Raw genomic sequence first — 27,726 nt, 5'->3', positions numbered from 1 at the left:
TATACTATGGGCTTCAGCTGTAGACGCACACAATGCCTGTGAGCTCTTTATGTCTGAAGTATTCATGTTGCCCTTCTATTGATTGCATAATTTAACAGGATTAAGTGCAACCTAACCCTTAGTTTGCTTGAACAATTTGCGAGAATTAATGTCAACTATATATAAAGAAATGCTCTACTTTCTTTTGTGGAGGTGTTTATTTGCTTGTGGCACACAACAAGGCACAGACAAAATGTGGGGTATTTGAGGATGCGGGTGAGAAAAACAAAAGCTACAAAATTGCTATATTATGAATATACAGGTGCTGGTCATATAATTAGAATATCATCAAAAAGTTGATTTATTTCACTAATTCCATTTGAAAAGTGGAACTTGTATATTATATTCATTCATTACACACAGACTGATATATTTCAAATGTTTATTTCTTTTCATTTTGATGATTAGAGCTTACAGCTCACGAAAGTCAAAAATCAGTATCTCAAAATATTAGAATATTACTTAAGACCAATACAAAGAAAGGATTTTTAGAAATCTTGGCCAACTGAAAAGTATGAAAATGAAAAGTATGAGCATGTACAGCACTCAATACTTAGTTGGGGCTCCTTTTGCCTGAATTACTGCAGCAATGCGGCGTGGCATGGAGTCGATCAGTCTGTGGCACTGCTCAGGTGTTATGAGAGCCCAGGTTGCTCTGATAGTGGCCTTCATCTCATCTGCATTGTTGGGTCTGGTGTCTCTCATCTTCCTCTTGACAATACCCCATAGATTCTCTATGGGGTTCAGGTCAGGCGAGTGTGCTGGCCAATCAAGCACAGTAACACTATGGTCATTGAACCAGCTTTTGGTACCTTTGGCAGTGTGGGCAGGTGCCAAGTCCTGCTGGAAAATAAAATCAGCATCTCCATAAAGCTTGTCAACAGAAGGAAGCATGAAGTGCTCTAAAATTTCCTGGTAGATGGCTGCGTTGACTGTGGACATCAGAAAACACAGTGGACCAACACCAGCAGATGACATGGCAGCCCAAATCATCACTGACTGTGGAAACTTCACACTGGACTTCAAGCAACATGGATTCTGTGCCTCTCCACTCTTCCTTCAGACTCTGGGACCTTGATTTCCAAATGAAATGTAAAATTTACTTTCATCTGAAAAGAGGACTTTGGACCACTGAGCAACAGTCCAGTTCTTTTCTCCACAGCCCAGTTAAGATGCTTCTGACGTTGTCTCTGGTTCAGAAGTGGCTTGGTAGCCCTTTTCCTGAAGATGTCTGAGCGTGGTGACTCTTGATGCACTGACTCCAGCTTCAGTTCTCTCCTTGTGAAGCTCTCCCAAGTGTTTGAATCGGCTTTGCTTGACTGTATTCTCAAGCTTGCGGTTATCCCTGTTGCTTGTGCACCTTTTCCTACCCAAATTCTTCCTTCCAGTCAACTTTGCATTTAATATGCTTTGATACAGCACTCTGTAAACAGCCACACCTTTCAGTAATATTCTTCTGTGACTTACCCTCTTTGTGGAGGGTGTCAATGTTCGTCTTATGGATCATTGCCAAGTCAGCAGTCTTCCCCATTATTGTGGTTTCAAAGAACAAGAGATACCCAGAATTTATACTGAAGGGATGGTCATTTATTCAAACTCAAATGTAAATATTCTAATATTTTGAGATACTGATTTTTGACTTTCATGAGCTGTAAGCTCTAATCATCAAAATTAAAAGAAATAAACCTTTGAAATATATCAGTCTGTGTGTAATGAATGAATATAATATACAAGTTTCACTTTTTGAATGGAATTAGTGAAATAAATCAACTTTTTGATGATATTCTAATTATATGACCAGCACCTGTACACTCTTAAAGTTTACATTTCAGAAGTCCTTCCTCAAGTAGGTGTCCCTGCTGTTCTGTTCACTAGTGCTTTGATCAGATGTACACTTAGTGTTACACTATAATGTTTAATAAACCCTGACTAATGATTGGCCCATCGATAGTACCCACAATTCCATTCTCCTTTCACTCATAAGCACACCACTGAAATGTCAGTAACCTTAGATGTTTTATATACAATGCCTGCACATACAGATATTACTGTGAAGGTTTGCCCAGGACACATAATATATAAATAAATAAAATCAGTGTTATTTATTTATTTATTTTTTTTTTTTTTTTATGTATTAACTTATTTATTATTTTTATGCCTACCATAGCCCTGAGACCTGTCTAACAATACCTTCTGTGCCTCAGACTGACACTCTTGTCGGTTTGAGATTCAGTTTTTGTATTCATTCATTCATTCATTCATTTACCTATTTGCTATTTTTATGTATGTACATTAATTTTTCCTCCATAAACTGGAGTAGGTTTGAGCTTTCAGATATAATGAGTTTGGTATAAAAATGCAACATTGCTACAACTTTCACACATGCAGACTTCTTTGATTAAACACCTTGCATGCTTATTTAAAGCTGTTGCTTGAAGAGGATGATTTTCTGCATTAATTCCTGCAGAGCTTCTGTTTAATTGTATGAGATGACTGGGAAGAAGAGAGGGGGCAGTTGGTAAGAGACTTACCGTCCTCTGCTGATTTAAAGCGTTGTTGAGGTAATCTGTGTTCATATGCCAGAGAACAATTTAATCATTCGCACGGGTACATTTTTTTGCTGCTGCTACAGCAACACAGATCTGCTGAGGCATAGTTTTTCTTACTGTGCCCCTCCCCTTCTTTTAAAAGCTGTCCAAACATGCATATAAAAGTACCGTTTTTTTCTGCGACATAATTGGTTTTTCTCACCTTTCCCTCCTGAGTGCAGAATTTGTGGCAGTCCTGACAGCCTCTGCAAGGTTTAGGGTGAAAAAAAATTTTTGCAGTACATTTTGTATGCAAAATAATGTTTAGGGGCACACTGTAAGACTGATTGTTCATGCTCTTTACAAGAGAAGCGATCTCGGCACAAACTGAACACAGATGTGCATTTAGATCCAACACATTTGTCTCCCCTCTGCCGTACAGATCTGGACAACCTAAAATTTTGTTTACAGAATCATATGCTAGTCAATGTCAAGAGAACAACAGTAATATTTTGAGGTGTTTGCACCAGAACTTTAAAATGTTTAATTATATCAGTTATTTGTTATATAATTGTATTATTTGCTGTGTTATATCTGCATCACAGCAAGAAAACTACTTTGTGGTATTACATTTTACAGATTCTTTGGCATGTAGCATATATGTATCGGGTATATGTGAAAATTTGGAGTGCCTTTCTGTTACGTGTGTCCAGTTTTTGAAAATAGCATTTGTACCATTTAGGATATAGACATTTGGTACAGCTCTACACTCTGCATTCAACCAGCAAAACTATGCCTCCAAAACGCAGCACCCCACACAGCAGCCTCTTAGCTAGGTGGGGAAGGAAAAACATCTGAACCTTTAAAAGGCCTCTGTATGACCAGCTCAACACTGGGTTCTTTTCATTTACCAACCTTTCATAGGCTTTTCCATGCCAACCGTAGCCCCAAAACATGTCTAAAAACGCCTTCTGTGCCTCAGTCACTCTTACAGGTCTGAGATCCCATTTCCTCCTGCTCTCTTTATCTTGATGCTGTTGTAGAAAAGACTTTGGTCTGTCTTGCTCATTGTCAGTCATGGTGAGGGTTTGAAAATGGGATGAAGCAGCATTGTTTGCTTTTTTGCAGTCCCTGGAGTTGATAAAATCAATAGCTGTCATAGATGACTCGATTAAGAATGACGCAACTTATATACTTGCCTGATATCCTTTTTCCCCCTTTGTGCCAGGATCAGTGTTTTGTTGTTGTATTATGTTGAGTTTAGGGGATAATAATTCTTTTCATCATGTGTTTACAGGTGAATGAGATCTACCATGATGAATCATTGGGAGTGCACATTAATGTTGTGCTTGTGAGGATGATCATGCTTGGATATGCTAAGGTATATTACTACTAAATATCTGTATCAAAACAAAAGTCATTTATAAACTGTAATAGTTCATATCTTATTTTTTATAAATTTCTATAAGATATCCCCCAGTTTCCCAGACAAGGCTTAAGCTAGTCCCAGACTAAAATGCATGTTTGTGCTGTCTCAACTGAAAATATCTTGCTCTGACATATCTTAAAATATGTCAGTGTCATTGTTCTGTGTCAAGTTGCACACCTTAATGTTTTATTCTAAGGCATTTTTGTAAAAGTTGCTTAAATATCTCAATTTAACCAAGGCCTAGTCCTAGCTTAAGCTAAGCCCCGTTTGTGAAACCGGGCCATAATGTTTTATGTAAAAAAAAAAAATAGATATAATGATTTACGTCCTAATAATGTTTTTATGACCATTGACCTCTCTTTGACCCTTTATTAACAGCCATTAATGGCCAGATGCCTTACTTATAACATTTTGTACTTTTGCAATTTTTACAGTATGTTTTTAGGATCATTTAAGCAAGACAACAATTTGTTTATAGAATCTCCTATAGAAGTCTATGCATAGATTGATGTAATAACCAATATTTCACCCACTGTCTCTAATGCTGCAGAGTTTTTATTTTTGGTCACACTTTATTTTAAGGTCCAATTCTCACTATTAACTAACTATTAAGTATGACTTTTCCCTCAATAAACTACTGATTTGTTAGTGAGGTAGCTGCTAAGTTTAAGTATGGGTTAGGGATCTATTAAGGGTGTCAGGGAACACAGAGAACTTTGCGGAGGGAGTCCACTAACTCCTGGAACGGGTTGCCACCCGTGGGGTTCATGTTGAACCTGCTCTGGTCTTCTGTCAGGGAACACAGACTCAGAGAGGCAGTTAGTAGGAAAACCCACAACGGGTGTATTTATTGACAAACACAGATCGGCAGGAATGGCAAGGACTGGAGAGACTGACGGGATACTGGAAGGAATGATGACAGGATTACCAGATTTGGAGCGCACGCACACACACACAGCACGGAGAGGCAAGTAATGGGATCCAGGAGCCGGGAGGTCAGGTGAGTGATGGAGAATTTCCTGGAAGATCGTCTGTGATGAAGAAGTTTCCTTGGAAGGCGATAATACACTCTTAGAGAGTAGAGTAGCGATAGCATCTGTGATCCACGAGGGAGACCAGACAATGTGAGAGTGCTGGGTGCATGCTTATAAGTGTGTGCTGATGATGTGTGACAGGTGTGGCTGGTTAGTATTCGGGGGATTGGGAGCGTTGAGTGGAGGTGGAGCCTGGTGTAGCCATGACAGAACAGCCCCCTCCACGGCCAACTCCTGAGGGCCGCTGAATGTGGCGCCTAGGTGGGCGACCTCGGCCTCGCGGTGCTGGATATTGAGGGTGCGTTGAGTGGAATTCTGTGAGGAGGTTAGGATCCAAGATGTCATCCCTGGTGACCCAAGATCTCTCCTCTGGGCCGTAGCCCTCCCAATCTACCAAGTATTCCAATCACCCACCTCGACGCCTAGAATTCAGGATCTCCTTGACTGAGTACACGGTTCCATCCTTCAGCATTATGGGAAGAGGGGGTTCAGCTAATGGTCCAGGCTCTGTGGAAACAGGAGAGACAGGTGAGTGATATGGTTTCAGGAGTGACACATGAAATGTGGGGTGAATTCTGTATTGTGCTGGGAGTTGTAGTTGGTAGGTGACTGGGTTAACCTGACGGATTGGGAAGGGGCCAATGAACCTGGACTCAGCTTCTTGCAGGGTAACCGGAGCCATATGTCCCTTGTGGAGAGCCATACCTTCTGACCTGGTTGGTAAGTAGGTGTTAAGGTCCTCCGTAGGTCAGCATGGTGTTCCGATGGTTCCCCAGACCAAGGGAATAGGGGTGGCTGGTAACCGAGTACGCACTGGAAGGGTGTCAGATCCGTGGATGGTTGTCGTAGGGAGGTTTGTGCGTACTCGGCCCATGCAAGGAATCGGTTCCAGGAGTTCTGGTGGCTGTGGCAGAAGGTATGGAGGTAGCGGCCAATTTCCTGAATCTTTCTCTCCGTTTGGCCATTGCTTTGAGGGTGGTACCCTGAAGACAGGCTCATGGTCACATCTAGGAGGGAGAAGAATGCTCGCCAGACTCGGGAGATAAACTGGGGACCTCTATCAGATACGATATCCTGATAGAGGGTAGATGTCGTGGTGTTTTTGCCATTGCGCATTCCGCACACCCTCTCACGTACCTTGTGATGTCTTCAGCCATCCTGGGCCACCAGAAGCGATCTTAAAGCAGCGAGAGGGTTTGATTGGCCTTAGGGTGACCAGTTCCCAGAGATACATGAGAGTCATGGATTAACTGATTGCGTTGAGAAGTGGGAACGTAGGTGCGGTCCGGTGGGCACCCCGACGGAGCAGGCTCTGAGGCACTGGCACTTGCGAGTTCCTCGTCCAGGGACCACTGAATTGGGCTTACAATGAGTTCTGGTTTCAGGATGGCCTCAGGATGTTCAGGAGGATCTTCGGGAGCATGAAGGCGGGAGAGGGCATCTGCCCTGGAGTTCTTGGTCCCTGGACGGTAGGTGATGGTGAAATCAAAACGAGTAAAGAAGAGGGCCCATCTGGCCTGTCAGGGATTCAGGCGTTTGGCTTCTCTGAGGTATTCGAGGTTACGATGGTCCGTGAGGACTTCAAACGGATGCAGGGCCCCCTCAAGCCAGTGCCTCCATTCTTCTAGCGCGAGCTTGATGGCAAGGAGCTCCCTGTTACCAATATCGTAGTTCTGCTCCGCCGGGGACAATTTTTTTGAGAAGAAGGCGCATGGATGGAGTTTGGGAGGATTCCCCTGCTGCTGGGATAATACAGCCCCTACTCCTGATGTGGATGCGTCCACTTCCACAACAAAAGGTTTCTCTGGGTTAGGATGGATCAGGAGAGGGGCTGAGGTGAAGGCCTATTGGAGTGTCTTCATTGCTTTGGCGGCCTCGGGAGTCCAGGATAGTGACTTGGACTTGTTTTTGAGAAGGATGGTGAGTGGGGAAGTGACTGAGCTGTAGTTCTGAATGAATCGCCTGTAGAAATGAGAGAATCCTAGAAATCTTTGGAGTTCCTTGACGGTTGTGGGAATGGGCCAGGACTTGATAGATTCCACCTTCCTCTCGTCCATCTTGATTCCTTTGGGACTGATGTCATAACCGAGGAACTGGATAGAAGTCTGGTGAAAGGTACACTTCTCAGCTTTCAGGAAGAGTTGGTGTTCACGGAGCCGCTGTAGGACCTCAGAAACGTGGTGGCGATGGTCGGCCTCGTTCCGGGAATATATCAAGATGTCATCTGTGAAGATCAGAACGAAACGGTGGAGATAATCCCGGAACACCTCATTCATGTATCCTTGTAATACGGAGGGGGCGTTGACGAGTCCATATGGCATCACGAAGTACTCATAGTGGCCAGTAGGAGTGACAAAAGCCGTCTTCCACTCGTCCCCCTCACGTATTCGAATGAGGTTGTAGGCGCTTCTGAGGTCCAGCTTGGTAAAGATCCGGGCTCCGCGAAGCTGTTCCAGGGCTGCTGGGACGAGAGGAAGGGGATAACGGAACTTGACTGTGATACGGTTTAAGGCTCTGTAATCAATGCAGGGCTGCAAGCCACCATCCTTTTTACCCACAAAGAAGAAGCTGGAAGCAGCAGGGGAGGTAGATGGACGGATGTAACCCTGTTGAAGTGCCTCTTCAATGTACTCCTCCATGTCCTTCTGCTCGGGATTGGAAAGAGGATAAATTTTACCTCTGGGCACTGGTTGGTCAGGTAAGATGTCAATGGCGCAGTCCCATGGTCGGTGAGGTGGTAAACGGGTGGCTCGTTTCGGGCAGAACACGTCGCTGAAGTGGGAATATTCTGAGGGGATCATCACGGAGAGTTGCTCCGTGGGACTTTCGATGGACATGGAGTTGAGAGAAATGACAGGTGAAGGTCACATAGGATGTGGCAGTACTGGAAAGCATCTGGGGAAGCAACTCTTACCCCACTTCAGGGTGTCACCAGTGTCCCAGGAGATGATAGGAGTACGGGAAACGAGCCACGGGCGCCCTAATACAACCCCAGCGCTGGAATTTTCCAGAACCAGCAGGTGGATCTCTTCGGTGTGTAATTGTCCAACTTGTAGTTTAATGGGTCCGACCGAGTAACGGACCTTCCCTCGGCCAAGGGAGCTGGCAGTTATGGACTGGAGTTGATATTGAATGGCATTCACCTTTTTCTTGAGTAGGAGTCGGTTGCAGAGCTCGTCGGAGATGAAGTTACCGGTTGACCCGGAGTCGAGGAGGGCATGCGCTGTAACTGAGTTACCGGGAACAGTGAGTTGAACCATAGTGGTAAGTGGCTTAGTATTTAGGGAGGAATAATGAACTGTACTAACCGACGGTCTTGGAGGACGGATGGGACAGGTTGGAAGACGATGCCCTGTCTGGCCACAATACAAGCACAAGCCCTGGGTCAACCGATGTCGACGTTCCGCTGGTGAGAGCCGAGTATGATCTACTTGCATAGGTTCAGGTTCTGGTTCTGGAAAGCTGGGGGACTCTGGCTGGAGGAGAGGAAATTTATGACCCAGATTATGCCCCATACATCCCTGGATACGATTGGACACTCTAATGGAAAGTTGAATAAATTGCTCGAGCCCCATAGAGTCGTCGTATGCAGCGAGATGCAGCCTTAATGTGGGTTCCAAACCTTGCCAAAAGGTCGTCATTAGGGAGCGCTCATTCCATCCGCTCGCAGCTGCGAGAGTTCGAAATCGAAGCGTGTAATCTTGGATCGAGCCCTTGCCTTGTTGCAGGTGATAGAGTTGTTCACTGATGGTAGAGTCTCCAGCCGGTCGTCCAAAAACCTCACGGAAGTGGGTCATAAAGGAACTGAGCGATCGAGTTGCGGGACCATCTTGGCGCCATAAGGACTCTGCCCACTGGAGCTCTCGGCCTGATAACAGAGTGAGAATATATGAAATTTTAGCTCTTTCGGTGGGGAAGCGATGAGGCTGCATCTCAAGGGCGAGTGAACATTGTAGGAGGAATCCATTGCATTCCTCCTCCAAGCCAGAGTAGGGCGTCGGGTTGACCATGGGACTGATGGTGTAGACCGGTGAAGAAATTGACTGTGCAGGAAGACTGGGCCGAGGTGCTGGTGTGGAATGTGCAGGAACCGGAGTGGAAGGGGCACTGAGAACTTTGCGGAGGGAGTCCACTAACTCCTGGAACGGGTCGCCACCCGTGGGGTTCATGTTGATCTGGTCTGGTCTTCTGTCAGGGAACACAGACTCAGAGAGGCAGTTAGTAGGAAAACCCACAACGGGTGTATTTATTGACAAACACAGATCGGCAGGAATGGCAAGGACTGGAGAGACTGACGGGATACTGGAAGGAATGATGACAGGATTACCGGATTTGGAGCGCACGCACACACACAGCACGGAGAGGCAAGTATTGGGATCCAGGAGCTGGGAGGTCAGGTGAGTGACGGAGAATTTCCTGGAAGATCGTCTGTGACGAAGAAGTTTCCTTGGAAGGCGATAATACACTCTTAGAGAGTAGAGTAGCAATAGCATCTGTGATCCACGAGAGAGACCAGACAGTAGGTGCGTTTACATGGAGCATTGTAATCGGTTTAAAAGTCCAATCCGAATGAAAATGCTCCATATAAACACCTCAATCGGAATAAAAATGCCCAAACCGAATGAAATTGTAATCGGTTTGAGAGGGGTGGGATAAACCTTTCTATAAACCGAACAAAATTAAAATCCTGCCATGTAAACACTTTAAACCGATTACTTTGCGTCTACGTCATCACGTCCAGAGGTCGGGTCGTCAGAACGTGAACGTGATGATGTCGGCAACGGTACATTCTGTGATTTGGGGACACCGACACTACAGTAGAGACTGGGTAATAGTGGAGGTATAAAGTTAAAATTTCCATTATACAGTTAAAAACACATTAGAAAGGAGAACGCTTGCTGTGTGACGGACTGCTCTCATGTCCGGAGTGAAAAACGGATCTGAAATGAAGCGCGATTTTCTGCTTTTCAGCTTAGAAACAACACAGTGATGATAGTGAAAGTAGCTCAATGAAAATAAACAACTTGACCAAAAGTTGCCTTTGTCATTTGTATAGATGACAGATTCATAATTTCCGATCTGCTTGAATTTATATGTGCTCACGCCATGAATGTTGTACGAAACACAATTGTGATAAAGCAATGCTCCTTTGATTCATTGTTCAGCAACTCTTGGTAAGAAATCGTGTATTTGTTCCATTTAAGTACAGTGCAACTTTGTAGTATCAGAGTACAATTAATCTCAGCTGCATTACAGAGGGACATATGATTTCTATGATCGCGTTCTGGCCATATGACTGAGCGCTCGAATGAACGCAAGGGATTCAAATATTAACCGTTTATTCTAAGCAAGTGCAAACAGATATTAAAAATATTAACGTAAATATGGGCGTTTTTTCCTCTGGTGACTTGTTTTTGTTGTCACTGTAGGCTATTAGCATATCCTAAAATCAAAAGCACAGGCACATGTAAACACCATATCGGATTAGATAACGTCTCATGTAAACAGTTCATCGAATCTTTCAATCGGAATGATTTTAATCGGAATGACAAAAAAGTGTACATGTAAACGCGCCTAATGTGAGAGTGCTGGGTGCGTGCTTATAAGTGTGTGCTGATGATGTGTGACAGGTGTGGCTAGTTAGTATTCGGGTGATTGGAGCGTTGAGTGGAGGTGGAGCCTGGTGGAGCCGTGACAAAGGGATCTAAAATATGGTCATGTAGAATAAGGCATTGATATGTGCTTTATAAGTAGGCCTACTAATAAACAGCCAACAGCCAATATGCTAGTAATATCAGTATTAGTTAATAGTGAAAATCCTTAAAATAAATTGTAGTAGTTTGTATCCATTTTTGTTTCAGTTTTATTTATGTTAGTACATCAAGCTAAAGTAAACTAAATTAAAATGAGAAATAATTCTTTGGCAACTAGCTTAATTATTTTTTTTTAGTTAGCAGTAATAACACTCTAATGTTGCATTTTAGGTAAACACCGATAATTGGCAGCATGAATTAAGTGCCACCGCTTGACAGCTCTTGCTAAGGTTGTCCGCTAGTACACCAGTTGTTTTTTAAAACATCCGTAGCCACCTAAAATAATTACAGAGGTTTAGTTGAAACATGTAGAAGTTTAGTTGCCCAGAGTTTAGTTAAACGGGTTACATGGGACAGGTTTTTTTTTTTTTTTTTTCCACTAGAGCTAATGTGACATAAAGCCCTGCCCTATTTCAGCACAGGCCACTTACCACAACAGTTTTGAAAAATGTGAAAGAATTAGCTTCAAGGAAGAGCACAACAACTGTCTGCAGTGTAGCCACTTATATTAGTCCAATTATGAGATTTTCAAAACCTCTCTCTAATGCACACAGCCATTTACACTTCCATGCAATAACACATGAATATTTTGTAAGCCCATATTACAGTTCACAAATACACTGAGTTAATTTCATGTCTAGATTGTAATACACAAATACTTGCAACATTAGAAATACATATTAATGTGATTAATAACTGAAATGTAATAGGAAAAAGCGGCAACCCGCAAAATGCAATTTCACTGTAGTTTACAAATAGAAAGGTTCAAATTTCAGCTTAAAGGATCTCAACTACTCTCTTGACTATTTGTAAACAGGATTTTATCTAGGAGTCGTTAAATAAACAGACCCACAGTGATCGATGTGAGTCAGTTTAAGGTGTTTTATAGATTAATGAATGCTGAAAGTGTCCCCTAATGAGTCTCTAATCTTTGTCTCAGTCCATCAGTCTCATTGAGGGTGGCAACCCTTCGCGAAGCCTGGAAAACGTGTGCCGCTGGGCAGTCATCCAGCAGAAAGAGGATCCAGAGCACTCCGAGCATCACGACCATGCCATCTTCTTGACCCGGCAAGGCTTCGGCCCCACCGGCATGCAAGGTTTGACCTTTGGTTTTTGACATGCCTCTGACTTTCAAACATTTTCAAACTTGTCATGTCCTTATATGAGTTTTCCACACACGTAAAGTCTTAAATATGTTCATACCATGAAAAAGGTCAGTCTTTCTCCCACTGTCTCTCTCCCTCGCTAATACTCCCTCACAGTCCCCACGGGATTCTGTCAGCACCTCATCAATGCTATATGAAAACCAGCCTGACAGAATGCTGGTTGGTGTACCAGCTCTTCTTTAGACAGATTGTGGATTTGTAAAGAGGTTCACAGCATTAGAAAAGGATAGCAGAGAGACATGAAAGCGTACTTACATAAGTACATAGGAAAAAGGGATTTTGTTTCTAAGGCTGGAGGCGGTCGCTGAAGCAGCAGTCCTCTCAGAGCATATCTCCTTCAGCACTGACAAAGTTCACACAGTGCACATTTAACATCTATTCAACCTGACAGGAAAACTCTAGCTTTTCCTGAGAAGAGCACTGATCTCAGCATGAAGTGTTTATGCTGTCACTGCTACTCTCACATTTCCCTTATCATGCCACTGTATGTACTCACAGCCCTCGTTAATCATCAGAGAAGAGCTGTTTGGCCTCTCCATCCACCTGCAATGCATTCAGTGTCTGGCAGTGGCGATATTGAGCTAATCAGAGCTGATGTGCTTTATTGGCTTATTGACACCAGATATGAATATAGCTTCAGAGGTGAGATCTTCAGTCGAGCATCTGTCACAGTTTTGGAGGCTTGCATCAAAGGATTGTTTCATTCTTAGCAGTGCATAGTGCTTTTGATTGAACAAACATAGCCAAAGTCCCTGCGGTCTGATACCAGTCACAATATACTGTGTCTCACTGTATACTGCACTGAAAGAAGCGTTTTTTTTTTTTTAAGTATCCAAGCAATGCTACTTGCTTTGAATTATAATGCACTTTTTAGAGCCACTTGAGCATTCAAACACTCACTTTCTGAAAAAAATGAATTTTTTAGTTTTACTTTTGGAGTTTTAGCTTTAGTTTATCTAAAAATGACCTAAAAAATTACCTTTCAAACCTGTTTGAATTTTTTGAATGTTTTTTTTGTGGTCAGTGGGGTACAATTATATTTAGAACCCTTCTTGAGAGTATGTTCCACAGCAGAAAGTCATACAGGTTTGGAATGACATGAGGCTGATGGTGACACAGTTTTCATTTGAACTATTCCTTTGACAGTAAAGAAGTTTGTGTACATGTGTCACGGATCTGGACGTTTTGTGTGTATTTTTCTCCCCACGTGCTCCCCGTGACCCAGTTTCCCCATGTGTGATTGTTCATATGATTCACCTGCGTCTCGTTAATTATCCCTTGTTTAGTTGTGTATTTATAGTGTGGTCTGCCCCTTGCTTTCAGTCCGTTGTCTAACGTCATTTGGTGCTATGTGTGTCTCCTGCTTGCCCTGTGTTCCCTGAGATTTGGATTATTAAAGATTGTTGTTTGTGTTTACTCCACGTCTCCGCGTTCCTTGCTCCTCACAGTAGCAATCGTGACAGAACACCGGACCGAATACAGTTTACTGCACGTCTCCCCTCTGTTTTTGTTTTTCCGTTGTTTGTTCAGTGTTTTGTTTTCCGTTTCTTCCTCCTGGACCCCTTATCCCGCCCAGGGTACCTCCTCCTCCTCCTCCTGGAGCAGGGGGAAAGATCGCTCGAGCACCATACCAGACTGTTCTTCACTGTCGTCCGAAGATGGTCCTCGAGCAGATTTCACTGCCTTTGTGGAGTGGATTCTGGCGAGAAACGGATCGCCTCTCACCGTCTCTCCCGAGGATGATCTCGCCAGATCCACTCTGGACCCAGAGCCACCATCTCCCCGCTGTGCGGAGCGCAACCCCCAGCCCACCGATGACGGAGAGCCCGAGCCCGCCACAACCGATGAACCGTTTTGTGTGTGTTTTTCTCCCCACGTGCTCCTCGTGACCCAGTTTCCCCATGTGTGATTGTTCATGTGATTCACCTGCGTCTCGTTAATTATCCCTTGTTTAGTTGTGTATTTATAGTGTGGTCTGCTCCTTGCTTTCGGTCCGGTGTCTAACGTTATTGGATTATTAAAGACTGTCGTTTGTGTTTACTCCACGTCTCGGTGTCGGTGTGTAAAACTCTCGGACTTATTTTAGAGATTCTATGCCGTGAACTTTAAATATTTCACATACTTTTGAAAATCCAGCATTTAGTTGATCCTGATAAGTGCTTGTCATCACAGTTGTAAACATGATGGCTTTCTTCTTTCGTGAGGGGGTTTGGCGTCACGGCATCTTTGTTTCCAGGTGGAACGTTAAAGAACGCGACACACACGTCTCCCGGAAATCCTGTATAATTCAACCAATCCGATGACGACTTCGAAAATCCTGAAGTGTTTCCAATTTTGTGTGCCATATGCATCAGACGTTTAGCCAGTGGTCTGTGAGCGTGACGTCTGAGGCTGAGACTAATTTTTACGTGACACTATGCAACCCCCCTCCCTCCACACAGACACTTAAAAACCACCACAATTATCCAAATCACTTTACACAACAGTTGCCATTAACAAGAATAAAAGCATTTTACAAACTGAGAAATCTCCATTTCACATGACTCGTTTGCATGTTATCTGAATTTTATATATTTATATGTTTGATTGACATTTGTCATTGATTGACTGCATCTTGACTGCATGCCAGATTGTGATTAGAACAATTGCATACTTCACTGTATTATACTAGAACAAAGTGGCTGTCTTTGTTCAACCCAATGAAATAAGGTGCAATGACAGATGGCAGGTGACATTGTTTTGGCACATACTGACACATATGGTTCTCTGCCCCTCTAATAATTATATTTCAAATATGGATTTGAATTGTTAATGCTAAAAGCCTACTGTATCACATTTGATACGCACATTTGTAAGGCTTCTAAATCATGTTAAATCATGACTGTCAAATATGATATACACACACACACACACACACACACACACACATATATATATATATATATATACAGTATATATATATATAAAATCAAATTCTGATGGACAGCTCTTTACAGAGTTGTCAGCATCACTCTGCTCAAAGTATTACAATTTCACCAAGCAGCAAGCTGTCAGAATGTAAACCCAAGTTATGACAGAATAAATAAACCCTAGTAACTATTTCATCCTCTGTCTCTTTCACTTACTCACTCTCAGGATATGCCCCTGTCACCGGGATGTGCCACCCTGTCCGCAGCTGCACCCTCAATCATGAAGACGGCTTCTCTTCTGCCTTTGTTGTAGCCCATGAGACAGGACATGTGTAGGTTTTTAAACGTTGCCAGGTGCTTCTCAGCCTTTTCAGATTGCTGTTAGCTTTTGTAAAGTGTTTTATGTCATTCCAGTCGATATTTGTGGTTGACATTTAATTAAAAAAGGTTTTGATACTGATTTTATAAATCACAATAATGTAGGTTTTCAGATAAATTCCCATTGCTAATGTCCTTTATGCTCTCAAGGTGAGGATTTGAATACAATGGACACAAAAATGTCAATGTCTCATTCAAGAGAACTTATCTTTTGAGGATATTTTATAATACAGATGTCAGGATACTAGATAATACTTTGTCCTTACTATGCTCCTTGATATAAAGTCAGTCTCTTACATTGTTAAAAACATCCTTCATGTTCATTTTTGAGCTCAAGCTAAAGAGTCCTTGGCCACTGTTTTAGCAAGCCTAATCAGCCTTGCCATGTCCCTTTTGTGGGTTTCAATTCTTCTTTTGACAACAGTTGCTTAGAGTCTGTAGGCATCTAACGTTCAAAAGGGTTTCAGAGAAAAACTCACCACCTACACAGAGATTAGTCATGGAGTCAACCTCCTTATCTTCTTCTCCATATTGAAACTATTGTCGAGGACTTTACCCTCTCAAACGTCTGACTCTGTCTATTTATCTCTTTCATTCAAGTGCAGTTTTCATTGCGTACATGACAAAAACTGGTAAATTATCATTACTCCACTGCATCTTACCACCATCCTATTGATAGACTTTATTTAGTTTGGGATTAGCACAGACTAAAATAACATTTTATTTAATTCAAAGCAAGATGTCAGGGCCTCAGAGATTGTCTTTTTTATGACTGGCAGCCACATAGAATTGATTCCCTCTTAAGCCTCAGTTCTTCCTGTTTTCGTATCAATCCCTGCGCAAACTTCTCCATCTGTTTGACATTTGTGATGCAAGAATAAATTTTCTCATTAAATAAATTATACTTCATTTAAATTATGCAGAAATGTTGAAACCTACAGACGGACATTACACTACTGGAGTCAATAAGACTTGAAAGACATGAATTAAGGATGCATTAAATCAGGGATCTTCAAATCTGGCCCAAGAGATCTACTTTTCTGTAGAGTTGAGCTCTAACCCTAATCAAGCACACCTGAGCATGCTAATCAATGTCTTCAGGATCATTAGAAAATCACAGGAAGGTGAGTTTGATCAGGGTTGGATCTAAACTCTGCAGCAAATTAGCCCTCCAGGGCAAGATTTGAGGAACCCTGCATTAAATTGATCAGAAGTGACAGAAATGTCATATATTTACTATTTCAAATAAATGCAGTAATTTAGAACTTTCTATATATCAAAGAATCCTGAAAAAAATGTATCATGGTATCCACAAAAATATTAAAGGGTCAGTTCACCTAAAAATGAAAATTTGCCTTCACTCACCTTCAAAGCATCCTAGGTGTATATGACTTTCTTCTTTCAAACAAATCCAATCAGTTATATTAAACATTTTCCTTGTTCCTCCAAGCGTTTGAATGGGAGTAGGTAGGTGTTTTGTTCAACAGTCCAGTAAGAAAAATATGCATATTATATATCATAATATGCATAAAGAAGTCATATACACCTAGGATGCTTTGAGGGTGAGTAAAACATGGGCTAATTTTTATTTTTGGGTGAACTAACCCTTTAAGCAGCATAATAAGAAATGTTTCTTTAGCAGTAAATCAGCATATTAGAATGATTTCTGAAGAATCAAGTGACAATGAAGACTGGAGTAGTGGCTACTAACTAATTTAGCTCTTAAAATATAAAACAGTTAATTTAAATTCCAATAATATTTTACAATATTACCTTTTTTACTGTATTTTTGTTCAAATAAATGTAGCTTTGATGAATGTAAGATTTCAGTGTAGACAGGGCTACCTGCTGCAGTGCTGCAAAAATGACTGAAAGGACTGACAAACTGTCAAAGCTAGTAAGCAAAAAGATTTAGATTAACATTTAAAAACGTAGCTTCCATTGCTTTGTTGTGTCTCGCCTGGTTAGGTCACAGTGACATATTGTAATTTCATACCCAGTAATAAAGCGGAGAGGCACATGCTAATTGGAGTAGAAAATGTTACTTCTGGCCATTGCTGCACTCAAATGTTCTTGCTTACCATAATCATGCCTTGTCTGTAGGCTTGGAATGGAGCATGACGGTCAGGGCAACCGCTGCGGTGACGAAACAGCAATGGGAAGTGTCATGGCCCCTCTGGTGCAAGCAGCGTTCCACCGCTACCACTGGTCGATGTGCAGTGGGCAAGAGCTGAAGAGATACATTCAGTGAGTTCACACTTCTCTCTTCTCATACCTCACTATGTTTTATCTAAAAATTGGAAGGCCTTGAACTTATGTGCATGTTTTAAATAGAAATGTATCTCTTCACAGGTATGCCTATGATAAGTATTTCTCATGGGTTACTTGAGCGTAAATATTGGCCCTTGTTTTGATTGGAGCTCTGCTTTGTTTGGTGTCACCTTAGGGTCAGCTGACTGTTTGTTTACCTGAATTAGAGTCACCAATAGGTCACTTGCTGCAAGAGAGTAGAAGTGTGAGATCAAAGGGCTTTAATTTAACTGGTCAGTAGATTGTCGTGATATCTTATGGTTTACAGGCAACATGAGCAATGGGGATTAACTCTAATGCAACCCATAATTGCTGCTTTAGCCATAAAGATGATGGTATTTGCTCCAACAGCATATTAACTAAATACCTTGTGCAATGGTTTTGTTTCTATAAGAACCACTTTACAAATGTGTTTGAATTCTTTTTCATTTCTGTTTTGAATCTGAGCCTCCTTTGAAGTCATAGCCCGACAATTTAGAAAAAATATGGCACATTTGAACTGATAACTGTTTCATCTGCATGGATACTTTTGCTGAAAAACAAAACACACACACGCAAATGGACATTCACGGTTTGTTTCACAGACCGATATGCTGTGCTCTGCACCTGGGACACTTTGAAGTCATTGTTTATATGATTAAAGAAAAAAAAGTGCCTTTTCACATTATTAAAGAGATACTACACGTAAAAATGCAATTTTTGCATCATTTACTTTACCCTCATGTCATCTCAAACCTGTTTGACTTTCTTTCTTCTGTGGAAACACACACACACGCACACATACACACACAACATCACCATTTGAAAAAAGGTTTCTGTGGAATTTTATTTTATTTTATTTTATTTTTCTGTATAATAAAAGAAAATGGGGACCAGTGCTGTTTTGGGCCACACTAACTATCATTATATGGACAAAACATATGAAACAAAATGTTTACTTTTGGGTAAACTATTCTTTTAAGAAAAGAAAAGCATAAAAGTATGAATTATCAAATGAAAAACTTTAATTAATTAGATGATGTTTTCCTACAGCAAACTGAGATCCGTTATACACATTATATTCTAGGCTAGGAGATTTGGGCTGAATTTCTGTAATAAACCTCTCAATTTGAGGTCATTTATTCATTTGAGCCCTCATTGATTCACTCAATCAGTTCAGAAGACATCTAGTGCCACTTAAGGATTTTCACATTTATATACTGCTCAGTGTTCAGGGTTAATCCTGTCATGGCCAAAGGCTGACGGGATGTAAATTACCCATGAATCTTGGCCATTTACTGCAGCCAATACAAATGAGATGTTAAGTAGCTCTCTATGGCAGGAAAAGCCTTTTCAGCGTTGTCTATTGAGTTTGAAGTGGTCACTATTCTCAGTAGCCTTTGAGCTGTGTCAAATAAATGATATACCAAGAAAATTGATTCATTTTCAAAAGCTAAATGGGGCATGCATCTGCATTTACTAATACATTTTATTTGTGCTTTTTTTTTTTTTAATTCACAACTCAACTCTTGCGTAAACTTTAACCTGAATGGTGCTCATAAAGAAATGATGATGATTAAGAGCAGACACAGATTTATTTCTGATAATAAAAGGCTTCACTTTCAATGGAAATCTTTGAACAGCTCATCACTGGCCTCAGATTAAATTAGCCAGTTGGAGAAGAAAATCTCTAAGGAGACTTTTGAAGTTCAAAATCTCTTCTTGGGTTGAAAGTTCGAAAGCACTTTCTCTGCATGTCCTGGCCTCACTCAGCACTTCAGGATTTTGAACATTTACTGTAAATTATCTATTGCATGGATATTAGGAAGTGTGATTGATTCAGTTCTTTGAGGGTTCAGTAACAGCTCAGTTTAATGATATGAATCATGTAGAATGTACAAGTCTCATTTTCATAACACCATATGTCCACTTTAGGCTTACTATTTGCTACTGACTTTAGTGGCTTTCAAAGTTTATAGGTTCTCTTATTAAAACATTTATTAGGTTTACTTAAACAGCTGTAGTAAATTTGTTTGTTTTTCACAGTTCCTATGACTGCCTGCTGGACGATCCCTTCAAACATGACTGGCCGCAGCTCCCTGAACTTCCTGGCATCAATTACTCCATGGATGAGCAGTGTCGCTTTGATTTTGGAGTTGGATACAAAATCTGTACTTCAGTGAGTATGGTTTGAGGCTATATTCTCCCTTGACAGATCTGATAAATCTCAGTCATTAAACCAAACACCAAGAAGTATTTATTTTTATTTTTTTTGCCTCGTTGAGGTCATTTAGCAGGAATTGCTTCAGGTATTTTTTCAAATGTTTCAATGCCAGGTTTCATTTCTGAATGGGAACATTTAAAAAAAGACATGTGTCTGTTATAATATTTCTGTATTAGTTTCTGGCCTTTGAATTACTCAGTTTCACAGCTTAATATGTTCCTTTATGTTCTGTTAATCTCCCAAACCCTCAGTCCAAAACACTTTCAAGTGTGAAATGAATAGGTGCTACAAAGTCCCAATCACATGTAGTGTCAGGGAATACACCTGGTTTATGGCCTGACACTGAGAACCAGCAGATGGCAAGATGTTTGACATTCTGTCATCAAAGGCTGTAACACTAGTAAACAAGAACAGCATGCTGTGATCCTTCCTTCCAGCCCCTCTGACATGCCTAAACAACCTGTGCCAAGCTGTGCACCACAGCCCAGCAAAAACTCTCATCCCCGTGAAATGTTATATGACCCACTAATCATGCTTTAAACAGTTGGTTCTCAGAAGACATGATAAAAGTGTCCCCATTGCCAGTGTCAATAGAAACAATTAGACTGTAATAGGATCTATTTGTTGCTTCTCCCATCTGCAGAGTGACATTTTAATTAGCTCTCTGAGGAGTTTGTTGTACAAAAAGGTAATTTTTCTGTAAAGCTTTTTTATCTTTTATTCCATGACTGTTTTAGTGGTTAAGTTAAATTGTATTAATCAAAAAGTATATCTAATTCATTGAAATCATGAAAGCAATTTAACAGCAATTTATTAAAAGTCTACAAAAATCTAATATTTTAGGTCCCTATATTTTTTATTATTTAGTGTTTCCATTTCAGTTTTTCTGGATTCAGTTTTTTTCTGGATAATCGAAACTTACAGAGGTTTACTGTTAAAATTATTAATTGTTATTAAAATTATTAAAGACTGAGAGCAGTTCTGGAGATGCTGTTCATATATTTATGTTCGTATTTCATGAGATGGCAGATGCTGAAAACATCTTGCGTCGCGTACACTAAAGTAGGTGAAACCATGAGTCTGCATCATTCATTTGCACAGAGACATAGGGGACATGCAGAATTAGTATTTAAATAATCTTTTGCACAAGTCCATATTGAAATCTGATTTAAGTGTACTGACCTACCTTTGATTTATTCCTTCAAATTTGTATCAAATTCTGTGACATGTCACGTTATATAGTAAATTCCATTTTTATGACTGGATTCTGCAACTCTGCCTTTTTCACATTGCTGAAATCATAGGGCCCAACTGATGAGTTACCAGCGTAAGCCTATGTGCTGGGGCTCAGCCCAATTTAACCCCTGTGTTTAATAAGGGTATCTTGCAATTAGCTACATTTGGCACGCATATGAATTTCTGTCAGTTTCTTCATGTTGATTCAAACCTTTATGACTTTCTTTCTCAGTAGAAAGAAGGAAGAAAAGAACATAAAATTCAGAATTTTTCTAATTGTGTTTTTATGTGCAATTACAATGAATGCTGAATGAGGTCTTGAAACTTCCAAATTTTTTATAAAACAAAAACTTTTTATGAAAAGCTGTTATGAATTTACAGTAGGGAATTTACAAAATATCTTCATGGAACATGATCTTTACTTAACTCTCTGGGGTCGACAAATGCGGATACACGTTTTGTGGCAGATTTTCCTGATAAGGCAGAAATGAGCTTGAATTACTCTGCCATTTTTGATCGTACAGATAAGAGCAATACACCATTCGAATCTGTAAGGGGTCTACTTTCATTTTGTATACACTCATAATAACAACTAAACTTTGTGCTTTTGAAGAATAAAGAAAACAAACAGGGTGCGTTCTCAGTCTTCACTCTCTCCGTGAACTGCTTTTTGAAATACGTCACTAAAATGAACTGTAACTCAGCAAATACTTCACACAGAGAGATGAGAAATATATCTATAGAAAGCTTGACATGTCTACTCTTAAATTAAGCAAGTCTTACCGAAAACAAATATACTGTGATAAAGTAATCCGTATGAAACCAACGACATGTCCAGTTTTTCCGTCTGGTCTCATTATCTCTAATTAGGTCATGCCCACGCGCTCCTCGCGCTATTGATATTACAAATATCCACATGAGACACGCGGCATATAAACGCCCACACCAACGTAAACAAAGCAGCAACACGTTCATCTCGGTACTTTTCGTTTTTGGAAGTATACGCTGTGAGGAATAAGCCTTGTATTTACCTCAGAAACGCTGAGAGGAAAAAGCCTTGTATGTACCCCAGAAGACTTCCCCAGAGGGTTATGTCCTAATGATTTTTGACAGAAAAGAAAAATCAATAATTTTGACCCATACAATGTATTTTTGGCTATTGCTACAAATATACCCCAGCGACTTAAGACTGGTTTTGTGGTCCAGGGTCACAAATCATAAAAGCTATGTTAAAAATCTTTTTAAGTCATGCAATAGCCATAAAATAATTTATTTTTATTTATTTTTTTGTTAACTTGTATGTATTAAAAATGCAGTGACATGGAAACAGCGACAGATCTTTTTTTCTGTATTGTGATGCACATCCTATTATGATTATGGAAAAATGATTAGAGAAGGCCTTAATAAAAAGGCAGCAAAAAGGAAAAAGAAACACACACACACATTAATTATTCACAATAACAAGTCAATAACTTTCATTTAATTTAACAACTTTATATTTTTAAATATCCAGTAATCGAAACTGGCTTCACCTAGAGTGCAGTGTATAAAAGATAAAAGCATAAAAGCCTTGAGCCAGTAACAAAGCTAAAGACAACTGATATCCTTTAGTCCAATTGCTTGCCAAGGAACTTGTTAGAGGCTTTAAATGGAAGTTCATTTTACAGAAACAGTCTTCCCCAGCTATGCCTACAACATAGTGCCATCTCTCCCTTGGGAACATCTGTCCATTTATTAACCATATGTCTGAGCCTTTCTACTCCACACGGCATTGCAAATAAGCAGCACTTTTTTGGTGAAGAACTCAGACATGAACCTTGTATTTCAGCTTTCATCTATTAGTTTCCTCTCCCATTCCAGACTGCCATTTTAATTATTTGTTTACATTTCTTTTCTTTTTTTTAAAGAAAAAATACTGCTTCGATCAAAAGTTTGTACTTTTACAAACCTAAAAGTAATTTTGTGAAAAAGTGACGTGACATTTGGCCAAGTATGGTAACCCATACTCGGAATTAGTGCTCTGCATTTATCCCATCCTAAGTGCACACACACAGCAGTGGGCAGACATTTTTTTGCTGTAGCGCCCAGGGAGCAGTTGGGGGTTCAGTGCCTTGCTCAAGGGCACTTCAGTCATAGTATTGAGGGTGGAGAGAGCACTGTACATTCACTCCCCCACCTACAATCCCTGCGGGTACCGAGACTTGAACCCGCAACCTTTGGGTTACAATTCCATCTCTCTAACCATTAGGCCACGACTTCCCCTCCATGACTGGTTGTGATTGATGGTCATGAAAATGACATTATTAATGTGTGCATCTGATGTGCTTTATACCAGCAAACAACTGTGTAGAAACCACAGCTGATTTGAATTAAGCAGAATAGCAGCGCAGTGTAACAAAAGCCAATAGAACCCAATTATAATCAGTGATTCTGTCTCCTGACAACAAGATTCAACAACATTCTCTTTCATGTGTCAAGTGTAGACTGGCTCAGGCTGTTGCAGTGCAATGTGACAACGGTCACACCTGGAGTAGACATAGTGCCAGGTGGCACGCAATGACAGATGGGTAAATTTCACTCTGAAATATTGATGTATGCTTGTTCATCCCTTCAGTCGGAACATATACACTCTTTTTTTTGGTCTGGAATCTCACTCGGCTCAAATGACACTACAAGGCGAAGGGAATGTGTCATTTGCAGTAAACAAAATTCTCTTTTTCCATTCTCAGATTAATTTCCGGGTGTCTAGCACTAGCAGTAACTCCAGAGTGCCACTGGCAGCCTCGAGGGAAAAATCAATTCTTTTTTTATTTTTATTGAATCTCTTCTCAAGCACGTTCCTAAGAGGAAAAGGATTGTCAGGGCTTATCTCTGGTGGAATTGTTGCTCGGTCAAAAAAGTTCAAAATTCTTTCAAATTTGTCTCACCATTAAATTCTCTCTAACTCTCTCTCTTAAAATGCCAAGCAACCAACCATGGGTGCTTTTCTCTCTCTACAGTTTCGCACGTTTGATCCATGCAAGCAGCTGTGGTGCAGTCATCCAGATAACCCTTACTTCTGCAAGACCAAAAAAGGGCCTCCATTGGACGGGACTGAATGTGCACCTGGGAAGGTAATTTAATGTGTCCACATTTTGCTAGGCCTACTTTGTCCTGTTGTTCCCAATTTGATTCTGTCTCACTCCTTCCCCTTGTAGTGGTGCTACAAAGGTCACTGCATGTGGAAGAATGCCAACCAAGTGAAGCAAGATGGAGCCTGGAGTGCCTGGAGCAAGTATGGCTCCTGCTCTCGTTCCTGTGGGACGGGTGTCCGCTTCAGAACCCGCCAGTGCAACAACCCTGTGTATGTTATCTACTGTACTCACAGTCAGGATTGCTAATGAAGATCACTGGTACCCTAGTGTACTTTCCATAATCAGATTCAGTCATCATATGGATGGTTGCAGTTTCTTTGAAATAAAGCATACAGGCAGCAGGGTTGAACATGATTGACTGTAGCCAATGAGACGAAAGGTCAATCACAACCTTAGCATTCCTCTGATATAAAGGTTAGTTTGTCCTTTATATCAGTATTATTCCATTAACTCTAAATATTTCAAACCACATAACCTCTGCATTGGGCCTGCTAATTTTTCTCCTAATGATAGAGATTTTATAAAAGTATGAAATCGCCTGATTACATGTTTACATTCATAAATCTCTTTTATTGAGAAACATCTGCACAAGGTGCTTTTAATCAGAGGAGCTGCCATCTTTGCTGTCTAAGTGTAATTTTCTTTTGAGAGTATTTTTTGTGCTTCTGCTTCTTAATTAGCATGCATGCTATGAGAATGAAGGAAGTAAGAGAGCTAGGATTTTATTATTATTATTTTTTTAATGCCAGCACATTAGTGTGCTAGTTGTGTGGAGTGCTTGTTAAGGACTTGTTAAACAGCATTCAAGTTGAGCAGATGCTCACACTTACAGAAAATATGCATGATTGAAAATTCAAAGTTAGGCTTAATATAAGATGCCGAGTTTAAACCGTTGTAAAAATGTAATACATCTTTTGCATTCCATCAAACCATTGATTAGGTTGTCTGAATCCAGATCTAAATATTTAATTTTGTGAAAGAAGGCATAGATGTGTTTGTAATATCTGTAATATTAACTTTGTTTTGATTAACCTTGGTTATTGACTGCTTTTTAAACCACAGACTTGAATGTTTAAAGTAATTTGTTGACATTTGTTTGAACATTATCTGTTGTCTGTTAGTCCATCTAATGGAGGTCAGGACTGTCCAGGGGTGAACTATGAGTACCAGCTGTGTAACATAGATGATTGCCCCAAACACTTTGAGGACTTCAGAGCTCAGCAATGTCAACTTCGCAACTCCCACTTTGAATACCAGAATGCCAAACACCACTGGCTTCCCTACGAACACCCAGATGGTGAGTTTGTCAGATTACAAAGCAGTGTAATTTGGGGATATGTATTTAAATAACAGATATTTATATTCCAGGTGGTTTTTAATTGTGCAACAATGCTTGCCCACTTTTTTTTAGCAAACTTGTTCTGGAAATATTTCTCCCATAAAAGAAAGAGATGGCACTGATTCATATAATGAAGTATATTATTTTTGCTGTTTGGCATTGTTGAATACATTGGGCAGCCGTATACTGTACAACTAAACTCTGAAATGCCTGTCTTTTCTTGTTTGTGTCATATCCAGTTTTCACATTGCTTCATGTTTCTTCATGGCTCTTTTGTGTAAATTAAACAATATATACCGCCAATTTCGACAAGCCCTAATTTTATTCCCGACACAGTAAGACAACAACAGATTTTCTCTGCCATACATTAACAAATACTCTGTACTTTGAAGGAGCAGGGACAGCATGTGGCAAAATCAACAGAGACCAGCTTAGCTGTTCACACACACACACACAGCTTGTAAATGCGTCCTCCCTCCTGGGAGAACAACAGCACATCCATTATAATTGTGGTCAAGTCCACTTTCTTCAGTGTGTTTGGCTCAAGAAGCGAAGGCATTTAGAGTGCCCTCACATGCAGGGTGATAAAGTGTCATTTTTGTCAAACTTACTGCAGTTGCTTTGTGATGTCTTCTGTCCATTGCCATTTATTTTTGTGGCTATTTATACATACTTTTGTTATACTTTTGAGTATGATAAGAAAGCCTACATTGCTCAACACTAAATCCAGTGAAAATCGTCACTAATAGCCACCTCACTATTCTGTGAACACTTTCATTGTTTTTCATTGTACATTCATTACATTTTCATTATAAAAACCTTCACAAATTACTAGTTCATGAACATTAAAATGTAATTAAGGTATATGAATCAATTTTATTTTAAAATAAACAATTATGAATCACTTTATTGTAAAGTGTAAAAAATATCTTCTGAGATGCAAATAGCTAACTCATTTTGCTTCAGTAAAAACCTGTTAAATAGTTAAAGGTAAGTTCCCCTACTACAGCGGTTCTCAAACTTTTTATACCAAGTACCACCTCAGAAAATATTTGGCTCTCCAAGTACCAACATAATGACCAACATTAAAATATAGTAGCGTAGTAGGACTATTCAGCTACAGCTCTGCACAGTTAAAAAAAACGAGACAGTTGTATTCCTAATAAGAATATTTATTGTTGTCAGCCACTTTAATATTGTAAATACACAGTTTGAACATTAACATTAACTCTGCACTGTGCTTACAAACAGGTAAATAAAAAAAAAACTTAAATTAAATTAAAGATTAAATTAAAATGTGTTGTTTTAACATTAATTTATATTTAACTAAGTGATTCCTCTGCGTACTACTAGTGGTACTCCTACCACACTTTGAGAACCACTGCCCTGCTATATACAGTGAAAAACTGTATTGGACATTACATGTAATTTTACAGTAGTATACCATTTTTTGGAAGTGAAAAAGAATGTATAATTTAGAGTGAATAACTGTAAATTGACATTACCAGAATTCCCTGCATTACATTTCAAATTTGATGTTTTTTTTTCTTTTTGTTTAAATAACTGTTTCTTCTTAGTTTTTTCTTATCAGTTTTGTGCATTAGGGTTGTATGTTACATCTAATGTTGTTAAATTAATGTTTATTGCATTATTTCAGTTTCATGTGTGTTACCATGATGGTGTTTAGTGTTTGTGTGAATGACCTTGTGCACCTATGTTAATATTTAAAAGCTGCTTGTGATAGGCTTTGGTTCATCATGTGACTCTCATCACCACCACCTGCTTTTGGTGGTTATCTGCATATTACAAATGTACAAAACAGAATTCAATACTTCAAAAGGTTGGTATTTTAACATTATATCAGTTAATGAAATTACGGTGTTTAACAGTACATTTAAGTTTCATTTAAGTTTTTTTTTTTTTTACAGTAAAATTCTTGCAACCACAGCTGCCGTTTTTTTTACCGTAAATTTTTACAGTATTTTTACAGATTAAATAGGGAGCAAAAGAGGAGGGAAATGAGGTAAAACACAGGTGGGGCAAATTAACCAATAATCAGGAAACAAGGTGGGTGGGGTCAAGACAAATTGACATGAGAGCACATGGCAGACAGAAAACTAAGACAAAAGCCATGTGCTCACACAAAACAAAAACACAAGCACATGGCCAGCAAAACAAATCATCAGCCATGTGCTAAACAGGACAGGA

At 40.1% G+C, this 27,726-nt stretch overlaps 1 protein-coding gene across 2 annotated transcripts in view; it reads left to right on the top strand.

The window, feature by feature from the left end:
• adamts3 (ADAM metallopeptidase with thrombospondin type 1 motif, 3) overlaps positions 1-27,726 on the top strand; it is a 123,239-nt gene that overhangs the window by 50,013 nt on the left and 45,500 nt on the right. For both annotated transcript variants that reach the window (XM_058777269.1, XM_058777268.1), the window contains 8 exons: positions 3,865-3,948; positions 11,784-11,940; positions 15,145-15,250; positions 17,400-17,543; positions 19,632-19,764; positions 24,045-24,158; positions 24,243-24,388; positions 25,301-25,476. In XM_058777269.1, the coding sequence (XP_058633252.1) occupies positions 3,865-3,948; positions 11,784-11,940; positions 15,145-15,250; positions 17,400-17,543; positions 19,632-19,764; positions 24,045-24,158; positions 24,243-24,388; positions 25,301-25,476 (1,060 nt within the window). The remainder of the gene's footprint in view (positions 1-3,864; positions 3,949-11,783; positions 11,941-15,144; positions 15,251-17,399; positions 17,544-19,631; positions 19,765-24,044; positions 24,159-24,242; positions 24,389-25,300; positions 25,477-27,726) is intronic.

The sequence above is a fragment of the Onychostoma macrolepis genome, chromosome 05, assembly GCF_012432095.1.
Source record: "Onychostoma macrolepis isolate SWU-2019 chromosome 05, ASM1243209v1, whole genome shotgun sequence".
Classification (NCBI taxonomy): domain Eukaryota; kingdom Metazoa; phylum Chordata; class Actinopteri; order Cypriniformes; family Cyprinidae; genus Onychostoma; species Onychostoma macrolepis.
The sequence above is the reverse complement of the archived record's forward strand: the minus strand, read 5'-3'. Positions and strand labels throughout refer to the sequence as shown.